At 47.2% G+C, this 15,150-nt stretch overlaps 3 protein-coding genes across 3 annotated transcripts; 2 read left to right on the top strand and 1 right to left on the bottom strand.

Annotated features, from left to right (window-relative positions):
* Positions 1 to 4,297: 4,297 nt before the first annotated feature.
* On the bottom strand, positions 4,298 to 6,118 carry BDQ94DRAFT_177273 (cytochrome P450; the record flags this gene model as incomplete). The annotated part of the gene is made up of 3 exons (XM_026772867.1): positions 4,298 to 4,609; positions 4,711 to 5,990; positions 6,050 to 6,118. 3 exons carry the CDS (start codon positions 6,116 to 6,118, stop codon positions 4,450 to 4,452), a joined length of 1,509 nt encoding a protein of 502 aa, XP_026628160.1. The 3' UTR covers positions 4,298 to 4,449.
* A 1,248-nt stretch (positions 6,119 to 7,366) lies between these two features.
* Positions 7,367 to 8,338, top strand: BDQ94DRAFT_168812 (isoprenoid synthase domain-containing protein; the record flags this gene model as incomplete). The annotated part of the gene is made up of 1 exon (XM_026771160.1): positions 7,367 to 8,338. One exon carries the CDS (start codon positions 7,367 to 7,369, stop codon positions 8,336 to 8,338), a length of 972 nt encoding a protein of 323 aa, XP_026628161.1.
* A 1,845-nt stretch (positions 8,339 to 10,183) lies between these two features.
* BDQ94DRAFT_177276 (cyclic nucleotide-binding domain-containing protein) lies at positions 10,184 to 11,438 on the top strand (the record flags this gene model as incomplete). The annotated part of the gene is made up of 2 exons (XM_026772868.1): positions 10,184 to 10,582; positions 10,656 to 11,438. 2 exons carry the CDS (start codon positions 10,184 to 10,186, stop codon positions 11,346 to 11,348), a joined length of 1,092 nt encoding a protein of 363 aa, XP_026628162.1. The 3' UTR covers positions 11,349 to 11,438.
* Between the last annotated feature and the right edge of the window lie 3,712 nt (positions 11,439 to 15,150).

The raw sequence follows: 15,150 nt of genomic DNA on the forward strand, positions 1-15,150 counted from the left end.
TTCAAAACTGGAGGTACATTCCTTGATGGGCTCGGGACTTTTGCCTACCTTGGAAGCATCTCGTTCGAACTCAACTTCCAACATCTGTTGCTGACCGAGCCTAGCATGTTCTTCGCTGCAATATTTCAGCCATACGGAATGCCCCTGTAGCTCACGAATGAATGATGCTACATGTTTAAATCCTGTCCACTTACTCAACTTCCTACTTTTCCCAAGTTCCGGAAGTTTATGTACACTTCGACACCATGTCGATCGACACTGACGTTCTTATTATCGGAGCAGGTCCGTCGGGCTTGGGCATGGCCGTCCAGCTCATCCACAACTTCGGCACACGGAGGTTCGAAATCATCGAGAAGACGTCTGATACTTAATAAGAAATGAAGGAGAATATTGAACTCAATTATAAGATATACATTCCCAAACACCCAAAAACAACCTGGATATCGATGGTCTATTCTATAATTTGCCTTGCCCTTCTCATCTCCTCCTCACTCGGCATATTCACAATCATCATATATATAACTTTCTAGACCAGACGTTAGCAATCAAGGGAAAGAAATAGTACCAAGGTGATCTGCAACATACCCGCTTCAACAACTTATTCAACCCACCGCCCACAAACCCCTTCGTACTCTGATGAGGAACAGGCTTCCCCTCCGCACGAGCCTTCTCAAGCTCTTTATCACCTTTCGCCTTTCTCAACGCAGCATCCGCAAGACCACCAAAGAACGACGGTTTCGCTCCACGAGCAGATCTTCCCTCGATACCCATCCAGCCTAGGATCGTATCATCGGTGAATTTTCCGCCGGTGGCCATGGCAAGTAAGGATCCGCTGGCGGCTTTGTTGGTGGGGTCTGCGTATCGAGAAGTGAATTCGGGCTTGCGGCCCATGGCGAGGTTGCTTTCGGGGTTTTTGGCAATCTAGACATTTAATTAGATGGGTGATTGCAGGAGTGAAAAACGATGGGACCCACGAATTTAGCTTGATCTCTCTTATCGTAGTATTCTTCGACTCCTTCCATTGCGCGATGCACTTTACTCAACAATACTTGGTGCTTTTTCTTCGTTGCCTCGTCGACATCCGGATGGTTCAGATCGGGGAAGATAAGAGGGGAGAATTGGTCGAAGGTGGAGTTTGCCGTTGCGTTAGCCGTCTGGTATTTTTGTTTGATCCGATAAAATCCTTTCTCTGGGGTTCGGGCGGAGGTGATGGTGTTGTTCACGTCGAGGTCGAGAATTGCTTCCTTCGATTCGGGGGCGTAGGTCATGAGGAGACAGAATAGACCGCGCGGCATGAAGAAATCCTTGTTGATTTTGTCGAAGAAGTTTCCTGATCTATATTTATTCGTCTATTAGTATCCGTGTGTGTGTCTTTAGGGATATGCAAACAAACCTTCGTCTCCCATCAACAGCCATACCAATTCTCACAGCCGCATCGGCCACAATACCCATCACAAACCCAATCGTAGGATTAACAAAGTATCCCCCCACATTAGAGGCCAAATTAATAACCTGAAACCACTGTGACCCAACACAGGATTTATTAGCCTGGTCGACATAATCGAGAAACATCTTCTGATCGATACCGAACTTCTCAAGTTCGGGTGCATAGGCGCGCACGAATCCTCTCTGCCGATCCTTCGGCCGACGCTGAGGCAGAACGACTGGATAATCAAGCTTCGGAGGGCCAAAGTCTATAGAGGTGTCGTAGTAGCTCCAGTTGGCAGGGACTGGATAATCCCGGACAAAGGATTCCGCTAGCTTCGTACTGTAGTCGGCGTCGTCTTCAGAGTTGGGGGATGTAGTTGGGTATGTTACCCCGCGGAGATGTTCTTGTGCTTCGTCCAGTTCCCATTGGCGCTCGATGGCTTTGTCGACTTCGTCATATTCTCGTGAATATGTGGACTCTGTGTCGTATTCGTGGACTTTGCTTGTTGATTTTTCGTCTTTGGGAGAGAGAGACTTTTCGGTGGGAGGGAGTGGGTCGCTCACTTCTCTCGATGCTTGCGGAGGAGGGTACACGTTGTGTGCTGGAGGATAACTGTTCTCCATTGGAGGATGACTATCTGGCGGTGGGTAGCCATTCTCTGAAGGAGGGTAGGTGTTTTGCATGGGAGGTTGACCATGTTCCCAAGGATGGTAGGCAGTGTAAGTTGGGGGATGGTTGTTCTCCATGGGAGGGTAGCTGTTTTGTACGGGCGGTTGACCGTTTTGCACTGGAGGATGATTGTTTCCCATCGGATGGGGGTAGCCGTTTTGCATAGGAGGATAGTTGTTCTCCATGGGAGGATGAATGTCATGCATAGGAGATTGGCCGTTGTGGATAGGAGGTTGGCCATTGTATACGGGAGGTTGGCCGTTCTGAGCAGGAGGGTAGGTATTGTAAGTTGGGGGGCGGTTATTCTCCATCAGAGGAGGGTAGTTGTTTTGCATAGGAGGATGACTGTTTTGCACTGGAGGATAACTGTTCCCAATCGGAGGAGAATAACGGTTACCCATGGGAGGAGGATAGTTGTCTTGCATGGGAGATTGACCATTTTGCGTAGGAGGATAGGCATTATGAGTTGGGGGATAGTTGTTCTCCATAGGAGGAGGGCTGATGTTCTGCATGGAAGGACGACTATGTCCCCCATCCTCGGTATGATATGAAGGTGCCACACTTTCAGTCTCTTCAAGAGGAGGCAGAGATTCCGCTCCCGCTTCCGCATGTTGCTGTTGCTCTTTGTGCTTCTTTTCCTGATACTTCGCTTTCTGGGCCTTGACGGTTTCCGAGACGAGGCCGATCCCGGCACTGGCTTGTCGGATGAAGTAACCCATGATGAATACACAAAACAAAGTACAATGAAAGGGGTATAGTTCGCAGAAAGTCAAATAAGTTGAATGGAAAGATTTTGAGCCAAACAATCGGATCAGACCAGACAGAAGGAAGTATTTATACAAACCCTCCCCTTCCCCCCTCCTCGGCGATAAGAAATGGCCCCCAACTATACTCCGTGCTAGGGACCTCACCCGCCCACCCCCATCAAACAAGGGCCGCGTCAGCGCTAGGATACTGAATATCCCCACATAATTGGCTGTATCATGGCGAGAAAGCTTTTCTTTGCTACGCCTTACTCCGCTGTCACATCTTAACCTAAAAAAGTATCCCTGGTGTTCCACCTATTATGGGTCGGTTTGGGGGCGGGACAGTCTGCCTTAGTATGTGATAGGCTGATTCTCAAGCAAGCTTTGATAAGATAATTCAATAATCTTGGTACGGAGTAACAACTACTTAGGTATCTACCCTAACTATATTGGCATGAATAAATTTGAATGACATATGAAGACTGACTATGTCCGATTTATGACTATCATGAGTCCAAAAAATAGAGAGTCATCGTCCTCAATGGAAACATCACCCCTAAAGTTGTTATAGATCAATCAATGTTAAAATTATGCCAGTTGCATCGTGATGACCCTGGCTGATTCCTGCCCGAACACAGCCCTGCGACAACTATCATCTCATCGACGAACCAAACCTAATAAGGCAACCGAGATGTTCGGGTGTGAATTGCGGGGACCCTAGTCCTGTTACAGCAATGCTCATCGATGAACTAGCTTGTTATGGTTAGTATTCTGAGTTGGATGTCGATCTCCGTCTGAGCCCCTGCCTCAGCCGCAGAGCTTTGGTGGAACACATCGGAAATTGTTACCAGGATGTCAGCCTCGAGCAAAACTAGAGATGTACAGGCGAATATTGACAAGGCTATGATTAGGGGTGATCGGACTGTGTGAAATTCTTAGGGAAATATTATGTGGTGCTATCAAGTGTAGTATTGTGAACATTCAGTTCTAACTCAATGCGGAACTAAATATATATATGGAGTGTATACATAGGTGTATATCGTCCAATTTTTTAGGGTTGCAATAGCACAACTACTGGAAATTGACAATGATACTATATCTACTGTCATTCCATTCTTGTTCATATCTAAAGAACAACCTACATAAGATGCCCCGCGCCCGGAAGCCGAACCGGGCCGCAGAAAGGAAGACGGAGCAACCGGGACCCTCGCTATGACGTGTTCAGAGGAATCTTGATACTGATTGATCTACTTCATGTGAGAAGATGATCTAGCATCAGACTAACCTTCTTAAAGATAGAACTAATCATCCCCGTCTTAAATCAGAATTAGCTATTCTTGTCGTACACTACCCAGTATGTCAGCATTAAAGATACTTGGAGGTGTGCAGGGTAATGAGAACTTTTTTCTTCTTTTCTACATTTTCTTCAGAGTAAGATATGGAGTTAATTAGAGGTTAGAGACATTCAACCCTTAGAGCTCAATCAGTAATAGCACTAGAAATATCACGTGCGTGAAATTTAGAACCACGATCTCTCTCACCCAGCCGAGCTGCTTCTTCAATCCCAGTCTGACTCGTTTCAATAATCCCGGACCTGTTGCAACTCTAGGCCTTGACCGGCTTCAGACCCACATTCAAAGGTGGATTATGCCAAACGATCCAGGCCCTTTGGTTCGAAAGCCAAGTCCTGGGATCTGTAGCGATTTCCAAATCAAAATGTAGAAGCAAGTTGCAAACGAACAGTGACACGATGTAATGCGCCATGCTTGTAAAAGTTAGTGTTGCTTTTGATCTTAGGAGGAAATAAATAAATAGATCAAATCCAACAAAACCTCTACAAACAAGAGGGGTGAGGGGGTAACTTACTATTGGCCGATGCAGTTATAAGGCCCGACAGAAAAAGGCTTGTACGCATCCTTAACATCCTTAGTCGTGAAACTGCTGTCCTTCTTTGTGTTGTACCATCGCTGAGGGGCAAAAGTCTTCGGATCATGAAAGTTATCAGTAGAATGAAAAGCCGCAAGAGGAGTAACATAGACACGTGTTCCACCCGCAACCCATTTCCCAGCTATAGTGACTCCGGGGGACGGAACCAAGCGCCCAGGAGTAACAGGCACAGCCGGGAACACACGAAGGACTTCCTTGATGCAGGCGTCCAGGAGGGGCATGTCGACCATGTTCTTCATAGTAATATCGGAACTGGTATGGAATTTTGACCGAATCTCATTCTGCAATTCTTTAAGAATGTGTGGGGCAAGGAGAAGATGGGCGATCAGGCCGCTCAAAGCCACCGCAGATGTTCCGGATCCTGCAATATTCATGAGTGGTGCATTGGCCTGGATCTCTTGTAAGGATATGTTATCTGACTTGGCATCTGTGAGGAACTGCACGATATCTGCGCGATATGAGTTCGATGCCAGTCGTTTTTCGAGTCTCTCATCCGTTGTGGAAAAGTAGAGTCGTCGCATTCTGAATACTTCGCGGAGAATTGGCCTAAGAATGATTCTGGCCAGGGGAAAGTCTGCCAGTGCTTGAATTACGGCGGCACTGGGAACTATGATCAGTGAGGCGCGCGCAAAGGCCCGGTGCGTCGTATCATCCAGTAAGTTAAGTGGTTCTCCGAATTGAAGGTCATTGATCATATCGAAAAGGGCCAGGTTCAAGTACAAGTTTATGTCAACAGGCTTGGCTGTGTGATCAATCTCGGCATAAAGCTTCTTGATTAGCTTGTCGATATGCTGGATTATCAGAGGCTCCTGGGCAGCGAGTGCTTGCTTTGAGAAGGCTCGGGAATACAAACGTCGCAGTCTGGCATGATCTTGGTTATTGGCGGTGACCAAAGAATGGAAACCGTATTCCCCTGCCATAGCCCTGAAGAATACCATATTTCGGGGTATAGCGAGGGGCCAAGCTGCACTACTTGAGTAGATGTCCTTCCAGGCGCTTGCGGCGGTATAGCTGAGCTCATCGGGAGCCACGCGTACCACTGGGCCGTACTTTGCATGCAGCTTTTCCAATATATTGACTGATCTGCCAATCAGGACTAGAAAGAAGATGGGAAGGCGGCTAGAAGCCATGATACGAGGTCCAGGATAGTGCTTGAGAGGGTGGAAGAAGATATTGTAGATGACGCATAAGATGGAGTACTGTTGTTCTTGTTAGTGGATGACACAAGCAAATCGCTGAGAGGAACGAGAGTGCTCACAGGGACAAAAGCCCACGCAAAGGCTTTGAGAAGGAATGGGACAGATAGTTCGTCCATGACTATACCCATCTTGCTCGGTATTTGTTTAGAAAAGTTACTGAGGTTCAGAGATGAGGGGTATGTCTGAGGAAAAGGGTAGTCTGTAGTAGAAGGACCGGGTTAATGTTTTTATAGATACGAGTTACCGCTTGAGATTGGAACCGAGGAAAGCAAGAAAGCAGTCACTCATCATCATGTGGTGAGAATAAAATTCAGCATGGTCTCATGATCTCCACCGTATGTGGCAGTGGAGAACGGAAGATTTGAGAAAGATGAAAACAAAGTGAAGTGAGTCTGGAAACAGCAAGAATGACAAATTGTGTACTTGCTAAGTAAGCGATGAACTCGATATCATAATGATCACACTGAAATCCCGAGGTAATCGATCATAAGGTTCATGATATTTATGTGATAGCTTTTGGCCTGACACATATCCCATGGAGGGATAGAACAAGCACTCGGACTGACTTCCCCACATTGCTTACTGGTTATATGCCTACTGGAAGTTTAAGGATTAAGCATACGCAATGGTTATCACTTAGGTATGTTCAGGAGACATCATGCCTGTGACATGTGCTTGAAATTGCTGAATGTATGCATTGGCCATTCTTTCGATGTACACTTCGGCACTACTCGGATGCACCTCGCTGAGTTTGGCCATACGTAGATCCTGGTTACCAGGATACTTCCATGAAAAGTTCTTTGTTGTGTTGTATCTTGTAGAGTTTGAGATGAGCTCGAAGTTGGGATGCCATGAAAGTAAGCTTCCGCTTAACTGATATTCCGGGATCATCCCTGTGCTTATTAGAGTTGCTTGAGATTCCAGGTCACACATGTGGCACATGCACGTAGATCTAGCCAACAAAAACCAACAATCACTGTAGTATGGCATTGGCGAACACTTTATAGAGACTAATGCAGTGTGAGATGTGACATGCCACTCAGGGCATAGCGTGAGACCCCATCTCCCGCTGTCTCACAGCTTTCACATCTGTGGGCCGAAGCCGGTGTGCTCAAGCCACCGTGCTCGCATGTTCGATTTTCTTCTGTATATGTGTAAATTCATGAGTTTAAGTGCACGAAATGTCTTTATCAGCTTTATCTGTTCAGATGGATAGCATTCACCACGTGGACTTCATTGTGAATCACGACTCCCTGAACCAGGTAGCGATGGATGTCTATAAATACGAGACTTGTAAAGCCTAAGGACCAACCCATAATCATAACATTATTATTACACCCCTCCCTCAAAAACGCCTACTTCAGTACGCCCTAACAATGGGTCAAATCTTCTCCAGTGACCAAGCTCCTACCGAGGCTGCCACCAGCGACCAATCTAGGGAATTCTTTACTGTGGTATCGGCTTTTCTCAAAGAAGTCTTTCTCACTATCCCCGAAGTCCCAAGCAATGATCTTTTCGATGATGAAGTCTTTGACCGGTTCAAACATTGTGGACTGCCCTCAGAGGTCGTCTACAAGTATTCCAAAGGAGCGGCCTTTATGGCCCGATGCTTCTACCCACACCTAGACCGCGACACCCAGTTGTCCATCGGAGTGTGGACATCATACATCTTCTCAATTGACGATCTCTGTGAGGGGGCCGATTTCAGAGAACAGCTCAAGGAATACCGCGCATACTTGCTTGGAGCCAACCAGCCAAAGTGGGCCTACCTTCGTGGCCTATTCTCATCCTTGCAAGACCTCTGCGACCGCTATGACCCCTTCGTCGGAGACATGATCCTCAAGTCCTCACTGGATTACATCAGCGTGAACGTCTTCGAAGTGGAACAAAAGGGACGTCTTAATGTAGATTCCAACACCCGTCTGTTCCCCGAATTTCTGCGGCAGAAGAGCGGTATCGGAGAGGCCTATGCATTTGCCAATTTTCCCAAAGGTAGTCTCAACATCGCGTCTTACATTACCCTAATTCCGGATCTGGCGGCTGTTGTGCCACAGCTCAATGACGTGGTATCCTTTTATAAAGAGTCGATTATCGGTGATGAGCAGGATACCAACCTGATGCTTGTATCTGCAGTAGAGGGCTGCTCCGCTACTGAGGCGTTGAATATGACGGTTGACCGGTGCCTTGACAGTGTTCAGAGGATGCGTGCTGCCTGTTTGAAGAATGAGGGCCTTCGAAATGTGGTGAATGCTTTTGTGCAAGGTTTTGCTTTGTATCATTTGAAATGGTCGCGTTATCATATGGAGGACTTTGGGGATTATCGGGATTGGCTATCAGAAAGCCACTGAATTTGGCGGGTGTATGTAAAGTCGATGTACGAAGTTGGTTTTACTATACATGACTTGCGTTGAACTGGGGAGATCAAACCTGGGTATTTGGTGGCCATTTTTACTGAGAATATGCAGTATCTTGTATCAGTTTTTGTCACTTGGATAGATAGTTGGACTGTTTCAAGCTTCAGCTCATGTGTCTAGAGCAATAAAAAGACCGTATTGTGTTCCCCTAAAGCATAGGCGCGCCTCTTTAAGCTCGAGCTGCAAAGATAACACTATCTCTCGCCTCATCATTGTACTGGCTTGCACAGTCTACACTTGCGATAGAGAGATATGGTCCCTGGCCTCTTGCGTAAATAACCGCGTTTAGGAGTTAATTCCAGAACTGGCTATTCTGATTGATGCGATATAGCTTGTAGGAACTATGGCCTAGACATGTGCGGGATGGATTGAAAAGACCCGGGCGATGGCTGAAGATGTCGACTATAGAGTGGGGCAAACTTAACAATACATAATTGGCTCAGATAAGATGAGCCGGGCAACTGAACTTTGCCCTGATTAGAGACCTATAGATAGCTAGGCGTCACGCAAGAATGCTAAAGATGACGTGTCTGAGGGACCAACTAGTGTAAGTCAACTGCTCGCTTCTTATTCGACAGATCGGAATCCATCGACGCCCGGTCTCCATACAGGAGCTTCTGTCACTCTTCTAGAGCGAAACCTGGACTTCGGCGCAATTGCCAAGTTAAGTGTGTTGGTATAGACCGCATTACGGTCAAGGTCAGTCGATCATTCAGCGGGGCATTGAGGGGGTGAGGGGATTATTGTGGGTCAGGGCGTTGGATGTGTTGGAGGCATTGGCACAAGACACAAGACACCAGGGGGGTCTAGTGGATACTTGACAATTGGTGAGAAGTGAACCCATTGCCATGTCTGCAGTGCTAATTGATTGACACTTTCGCTGTTAATCACTCGGATTCAGTCTACATCAAGGATATGCAAGCTATAGTCTGTAGCGAGCCTACTATCAGCGGCAGATCAAAACCTATAGACAGTGAACAGAGTTTCAAGACAGATAAAGTATATAAACAGGATGCAAATCACTGTCAGCTTCCAAAGAGGGGTAACATGCCTTCTTCGGGAGTTCTTTGCAGCCGATACTAGACTAGAGGCTAGCTAAGTCGTGATCGCTTAGATAGCGACTTGAGGCAGATCCACAGATTAGTAGTTGGAGAGGTCTTCCAGTAAAATATTAGCTGCCTAACTGTACGGTCAACCCTCGAGGATTAGTTCGCTAAATGAAATAGGTTAGAAATATCTAGTATACTGTGAAATGTAATGGTCTAAAGACGCAAATTGTATATTGTTATATGGATCAAAGAATTTTGATAGAAAATCGTGATCAGGGCATGATGAGGTGTGAACACCCACCAAGTTGAGCACTTCACCTTAATGTCCAATATACTGGGTATGAAGTGAGGGTATCAATTGAGAGGCCTGCTTTCAATCTCTAAATACAAGTTCGTTACGTAGGATTCAATGTGTAGTTCAAAAAACCTGCTTTGACAGAGTCCGCCGGAGAAAGAGAAGCTATACCGAGCGTGAGTAGTATGCAGTCACCAATCAAGCATCTGGCATGGGGCTGCTTATCAACACTTAGCTATAGACTCCACCTCACGCCACAATTCACAATGTTTCGTGATGATTATTCCAGAAGACGAATAAAGTGTGCGTCCCTCCCACTTTGTCTCCTGCCATGAGCCCACTCATTCATGACTTTCGGCACTGCCACCTCAACTTCCCAGCTGTATATTCTAACTATTTTCTGAGTTTATCACAATCTCACGCGATAGCATAGTCATGCCTGGACGGGTTGAAGCAGAGCATTGCAGCCATGTCGGCGGTTCTCCAACATTAGCACCAGAAGGACACCCAGAGGTATCCGTGCCTCTCTCATTCCAGGACCCATTTACCCTCTGTCCCCGGGCGAGCACATTGCCAGGTTCCGGTGATGACATGCCCCCGTCGTCTGATACATCCCATTATATCTTGCCTCGACGCAATTCTGTGTCCGCGGAATCCTTCGTGCCCGGCCAGCAGAGCTTGCCAAGCACCAGCTTTGATATGACCGAGGAACAAGCCCATCGTCTCGTGCGCGCGGTGAAAGAAGTCTTTCTCTTCTCCGCCCTGGACAATGAGCAATATGCACAATTATTGAGAGCCTTTGTCGGAAAGGCCGTTCCTATCAAGGGCACCAATGTATGAATAACCACAGGCCCTCACCCCTAGCATGGAGCAACACAGCTCACGACACGCTAACCTACATTACCAGGTTATCACACAAGGCGACATAGGTGACAACTTCTACATCGTCGAGAAAGGCACCTTCGACATCTACATCACCCTCGCCTCCACCCCACAGCCAACCACCCCCAGCATCGGCACCAAACATGGATCCGCCCACCCCGGCGACTTCTTCGGCGAGCTCGCACTGCTATACAATGCCCCTCGCGCCGCAACCATCATCTCCACCGAGCCGGACTGTCACCTCTGGGCTCTCGACGGCGTATCCTTCCGTCGCATCATGGCGGAATCCGCATTCGCCCGTCGACGAGTGCACGCCTCTTTTCTAGAACGTGTCCCGCTCCTGGCCGGGCTGTCTGGGCGGCAGCGTTCAAGGATCGCAGAGGCGCTGCAGACTCGGCGGTATTGCGCTGGAGATACCATCATCCGACAGGGGGACCTGGGTAATGATTTCTTCCTTCTCGTGTCGGGAGAGGCTCGCGCCTATAAAGTGGGGTTCGTGGGGAGCGTGAAGACGTACACGTCGGGCGGGTGGTTTGGGGAGCGCGCTTTCCGGAAGAATGCGCCACGAGCTGCGAGTATCGTGGCTGTCACGGATGTGGTTGTCGCGGTGCTGGATCGGGATGCGTTTGCGCGGTTGCTGGGTCCGGTGGAGGAGATTATGGGGAACACGCAGTATGAGGGCGTTGTTGATGAGGAGGAGGTGGTGCGGATGGGGTGAGATACAAGGGGTCTGTTATGATTTACAGATCGATTTGTTATACTGAAAATTCATCAGTAGAGATATTAAACGACTAGCTGTTATCTGATGGTCAATCGTCAGAGAATATTCCCCCTCCATTTCATGACGAGACTAAAAAGATGACTAGAAGTCAAAAAGCATGCACGAGTTCCTCCGGTGCTTCAATGTGGCTTTGCTTGGCTCGTGGCAGTCAGATTTAGGCTCTGTAATTGGTGGGTTTCGCGGCGCTATATCTCGTATGCCACCCGCATGCCTTGATTGTCTAAATGTCTGATTTCATCAACATAAAGCGGGCATGAAGCTTTCGGCCAAGAATATACTTTAAATGTATAGGAAAGAGTCCATATCTTCTTCGAATAAGAGTGTGAATGTTGTTGAAAATACTTTTTTGATAGTCATTTTATTCTAAAGATGCTATGAATCCCGTCTAGTTGTACGCAGTCTTGCAGTCCAGTATTTAGATGTATTTAGACTTTAAGAGTTCCGATATGCTATGGACAAAGTAGTGATAGATGGGCCATCACTGTGCCGTATTATCCCGCCCATCGGTCTCAGAAACATGAAGACAGGGTCTTGCTCGTATTCGAGTACTGGTTGCAGATCGGCGGGTCGGTTAATCTGGTGAATTTTGGTAGTTTAACACCGTTGACCCAACATTGGCATTTAGAGAGAGAGAGAGATATGTCAAGTGACCTGTGTAAACTATCGCCTCATCCTTACACTACAGGGTTTCACTCGCTGTGACCAAGCAAATCAGACGACAAAACATGATCCTGGTGAGTAAAGAATTTATTGCTCCGGGGTTTCCCGAAAATTAGTGCGAGGGTGAAATAATACAGCTGCTTGACAGCTCGCATTGCTAGGGAATCCGTCTCCATACCCCGACAGCAAAAATTCCACCAGCACAATTGAGTGTTCTGCCTGGAGCCTGGAGAGTACTGCATTAAGCATTCAGTTCTTGTAGCGATACCTTTCCTTTAACACTGTTGCTAGGATCGGTACCGCATCCTTATTTATACGTTTCACGACGCCGTTGAGTAGATGAGTGCCGAGTGTGGGACAGATCTTATGGCAAGTACTTCTGGTCTGGGTTGCCTTAGTAAGGATCCATCCAGTTGCTTCCACAGAGCTGCGGTATCAAACCGGGGCTGGTCCACGTGCATGTCTAACGGGATCGGCGACTGTAACTCCCGGCCACCCCTAGCACACCGCCCTAGAATCACTGTACTACTCATTGCTAATCCACAGTGTTTGATAAAAAGAGTGGTTGCATGTAGAAACGCGTTGGTCGGTGTACTGGGTGGCCGGTGAGGCCGGGAGTTACATTAGTAGGTACTAAACAGAGCAGAGTATCTGACGAATGATCATTAACCTGTATTGGAATAACTCAGTCAAACAAAAGTGATCATACCCAAGAAAGAATACCTCTCTGGGAATTAGTTTGATGGCTCCGGGCGGCTAGGTAGCCACATGGTTACCATCCACTACACAAAAGTATTACTTCCACATTATCTTGTCTCGACCATCAGGGTCTTGGGAGGGCTACTACCCCGGCTGTATCAATATGACGTTAATCCATCAATCAATCAGCACTAGTCTACTACAGGCTAGCCGTACTTCTTGTATTGCTATACGCAGTGTCCGAGTAACGGCCTTCACTCCATATCGCTGCTGGCACATACACACAGCCAAGCCACCGCCACCACTAGCGGATGTCGTAATGTAGATCCTTAAACCGCACACCTCCAATCCCCTGTCGAGGCGGAGAATTAGTCGGATTGCCCCTCCCCCACTCCCTGCCCCCCTTAACTACAAAGACAACCGCTCGACTCCTCTTCCACCACAGTAGTGGTAATATAGTACGCCGTCTCTGCTTCTTATTATAAAGAATAGCCAGGCCACATTCCTGGGGTATATACATGGAGCACGCTCAGAGAAATCTAAGACCGAATAGTAACCCTGTACAGAACTTAACAATATTAATAATGAGAATAAGTAGTAAATCCCTAAAGACTCATACCATTCTAATCACGCTATTATTCTCTAGAATCAACCCAAAAATCAATCATGCCTTTTTGTTAGGATTTCTCTAAACCTGTCGTGTGTGTATAGTGTATACTTCAGGAAAATAGCCCAGCTATTCTTGATATCAAGTCCGTTATTGTACTACAAAACACGCAGAGATTAAACATCATTACTCAGAGAGGTAATGGATTGGAAGGAAAAGTCTAAGCGTGGATGGGGGGATCCGACTAAATCTGGCATGAAGACGCCACGATGCAGCTAGTCTCCAGTGATTCTGGATCCTTCGCCTGGGGTCCTCTCTGAGGACTATCCTCACTGCCCCGCCCCCGTCGATTGACTATACATGTGACACTTTGAAGAGCCTCATCCCCCACTGGCCGTTGCTGTGTGATAAGGTTACGATGGTACTTTGGATCACCATGACTGTAGGAGCAGCTTCCCAACCCATACCTAAACCCCGTGACATGACATGCTCAACTACTACTTACTGTAGTCTGAGGACTCTTTAGGACTAGTGCGATACAACCAACTATCACGGTACACTTTTCCGACGAAAGGCCTGAATAGTACTAGTAGGTTCTTTAAGGTTCAGCATGTACGTTGACCCAGGCACTCAGTCAGACAGACGGGGTGGGAAGAGAAGAAGGAAGGGAGGACTGGCATTCGGTCGGAAGGCAGAGATCCCTGCGAGTACTCCGTGCCACTGGTACTGTGCGTGCTCGGTGTCATTTGTTTCTTACCGAGTCGATACATTTCATTTCTTTCTCTCTATTCCTTTTTGTTTCCTCTTTTCCCCCTCTTGCCTCTCAGCATTTCGCCTGTCAGATGAATCCGTCACTGCAAGGCACCAGGCCTAAAGTGGACTAGTGGTAAAGTCTATATCTCTAACCCTGGAAGAGCAGTGGTGCTGGACAAGCAGGTTTCTTCACCGAGCGACTCATTCAGTTTCTTTCGTCTCTGTGTGTTTTCAGGCCACGTTGGGCTGCAGCCTGGATGCGGGCGCCTGTAATGAAGAGGTGTAATCATCATACCGGACATGTATGATCGTATGGTAACCGAATCCGGTCGAATGCGAAGATAATGGGATGCTTGATCTGGAATAAAATAAAATAGAACATATTAAAGATGAAGAGAAAAGAGATAGTAAAAAAATCAGAAACAATGCTCAATAAACTCTTCGGTTCTGCTGCCAAGAAAAGAACTACGTCATCTTCACATTTTGACAGTCCTCACTTGCAGCTTTTATGCTACCTGGCTTAGAATCTAGACTTTTACCAGATGGCTGACCGGTTAGCTCGAATGCACTACTGAGGAATCACACTTGAAGCGCACAGAACTGGGTTCTGACTTCCACTAGTATGTGCCAGACAAATGGGCTGATTACCGCTTTCGCTACTCCGTACACTTTACAAAGATCCCCTTGCGGCCGATGCCCCGAGAGTGGATCATACTTAGCTCGGGTAGCCCAGTGATCCGCGGAACCGCACCCCAGAAGATGTGCGGAAATTAAATTGGTTGGTGGGGCAGTGCCCTCGGACAGTAGGTTAAAATAATGTCGCAGCTTAGCATCCGGAATTCTAGGTGCAAATATTGCCAAACCAGACAGCTATAAGCTCGTTGATCGGTATAGAGGGTTTTTTTTATGAGGACTCTAGATACGCTAGGTGGTATTTTCCACTACTATATCTATTCACCTTCAGTATTATGGCTGGAGATACCGCACCCTGTCTACAGTTTTCGCAACGGTATCAACCGA

Source organism: Aspergillus welwitschiae, assembly GCF_003344945.1.
Source record: "Aspergillus welwitschiae strain CBS 139.54b unplaced genomic scaffold BDQ94scaffold_10, whole genome shotgun sequence".
NCBI lineage: Eukaryota > Fungi > Ascomycota > Eurotiomycetes > Eurotiales > Aspergillaceae > Aspergillus > Aspergillus welwitschiae.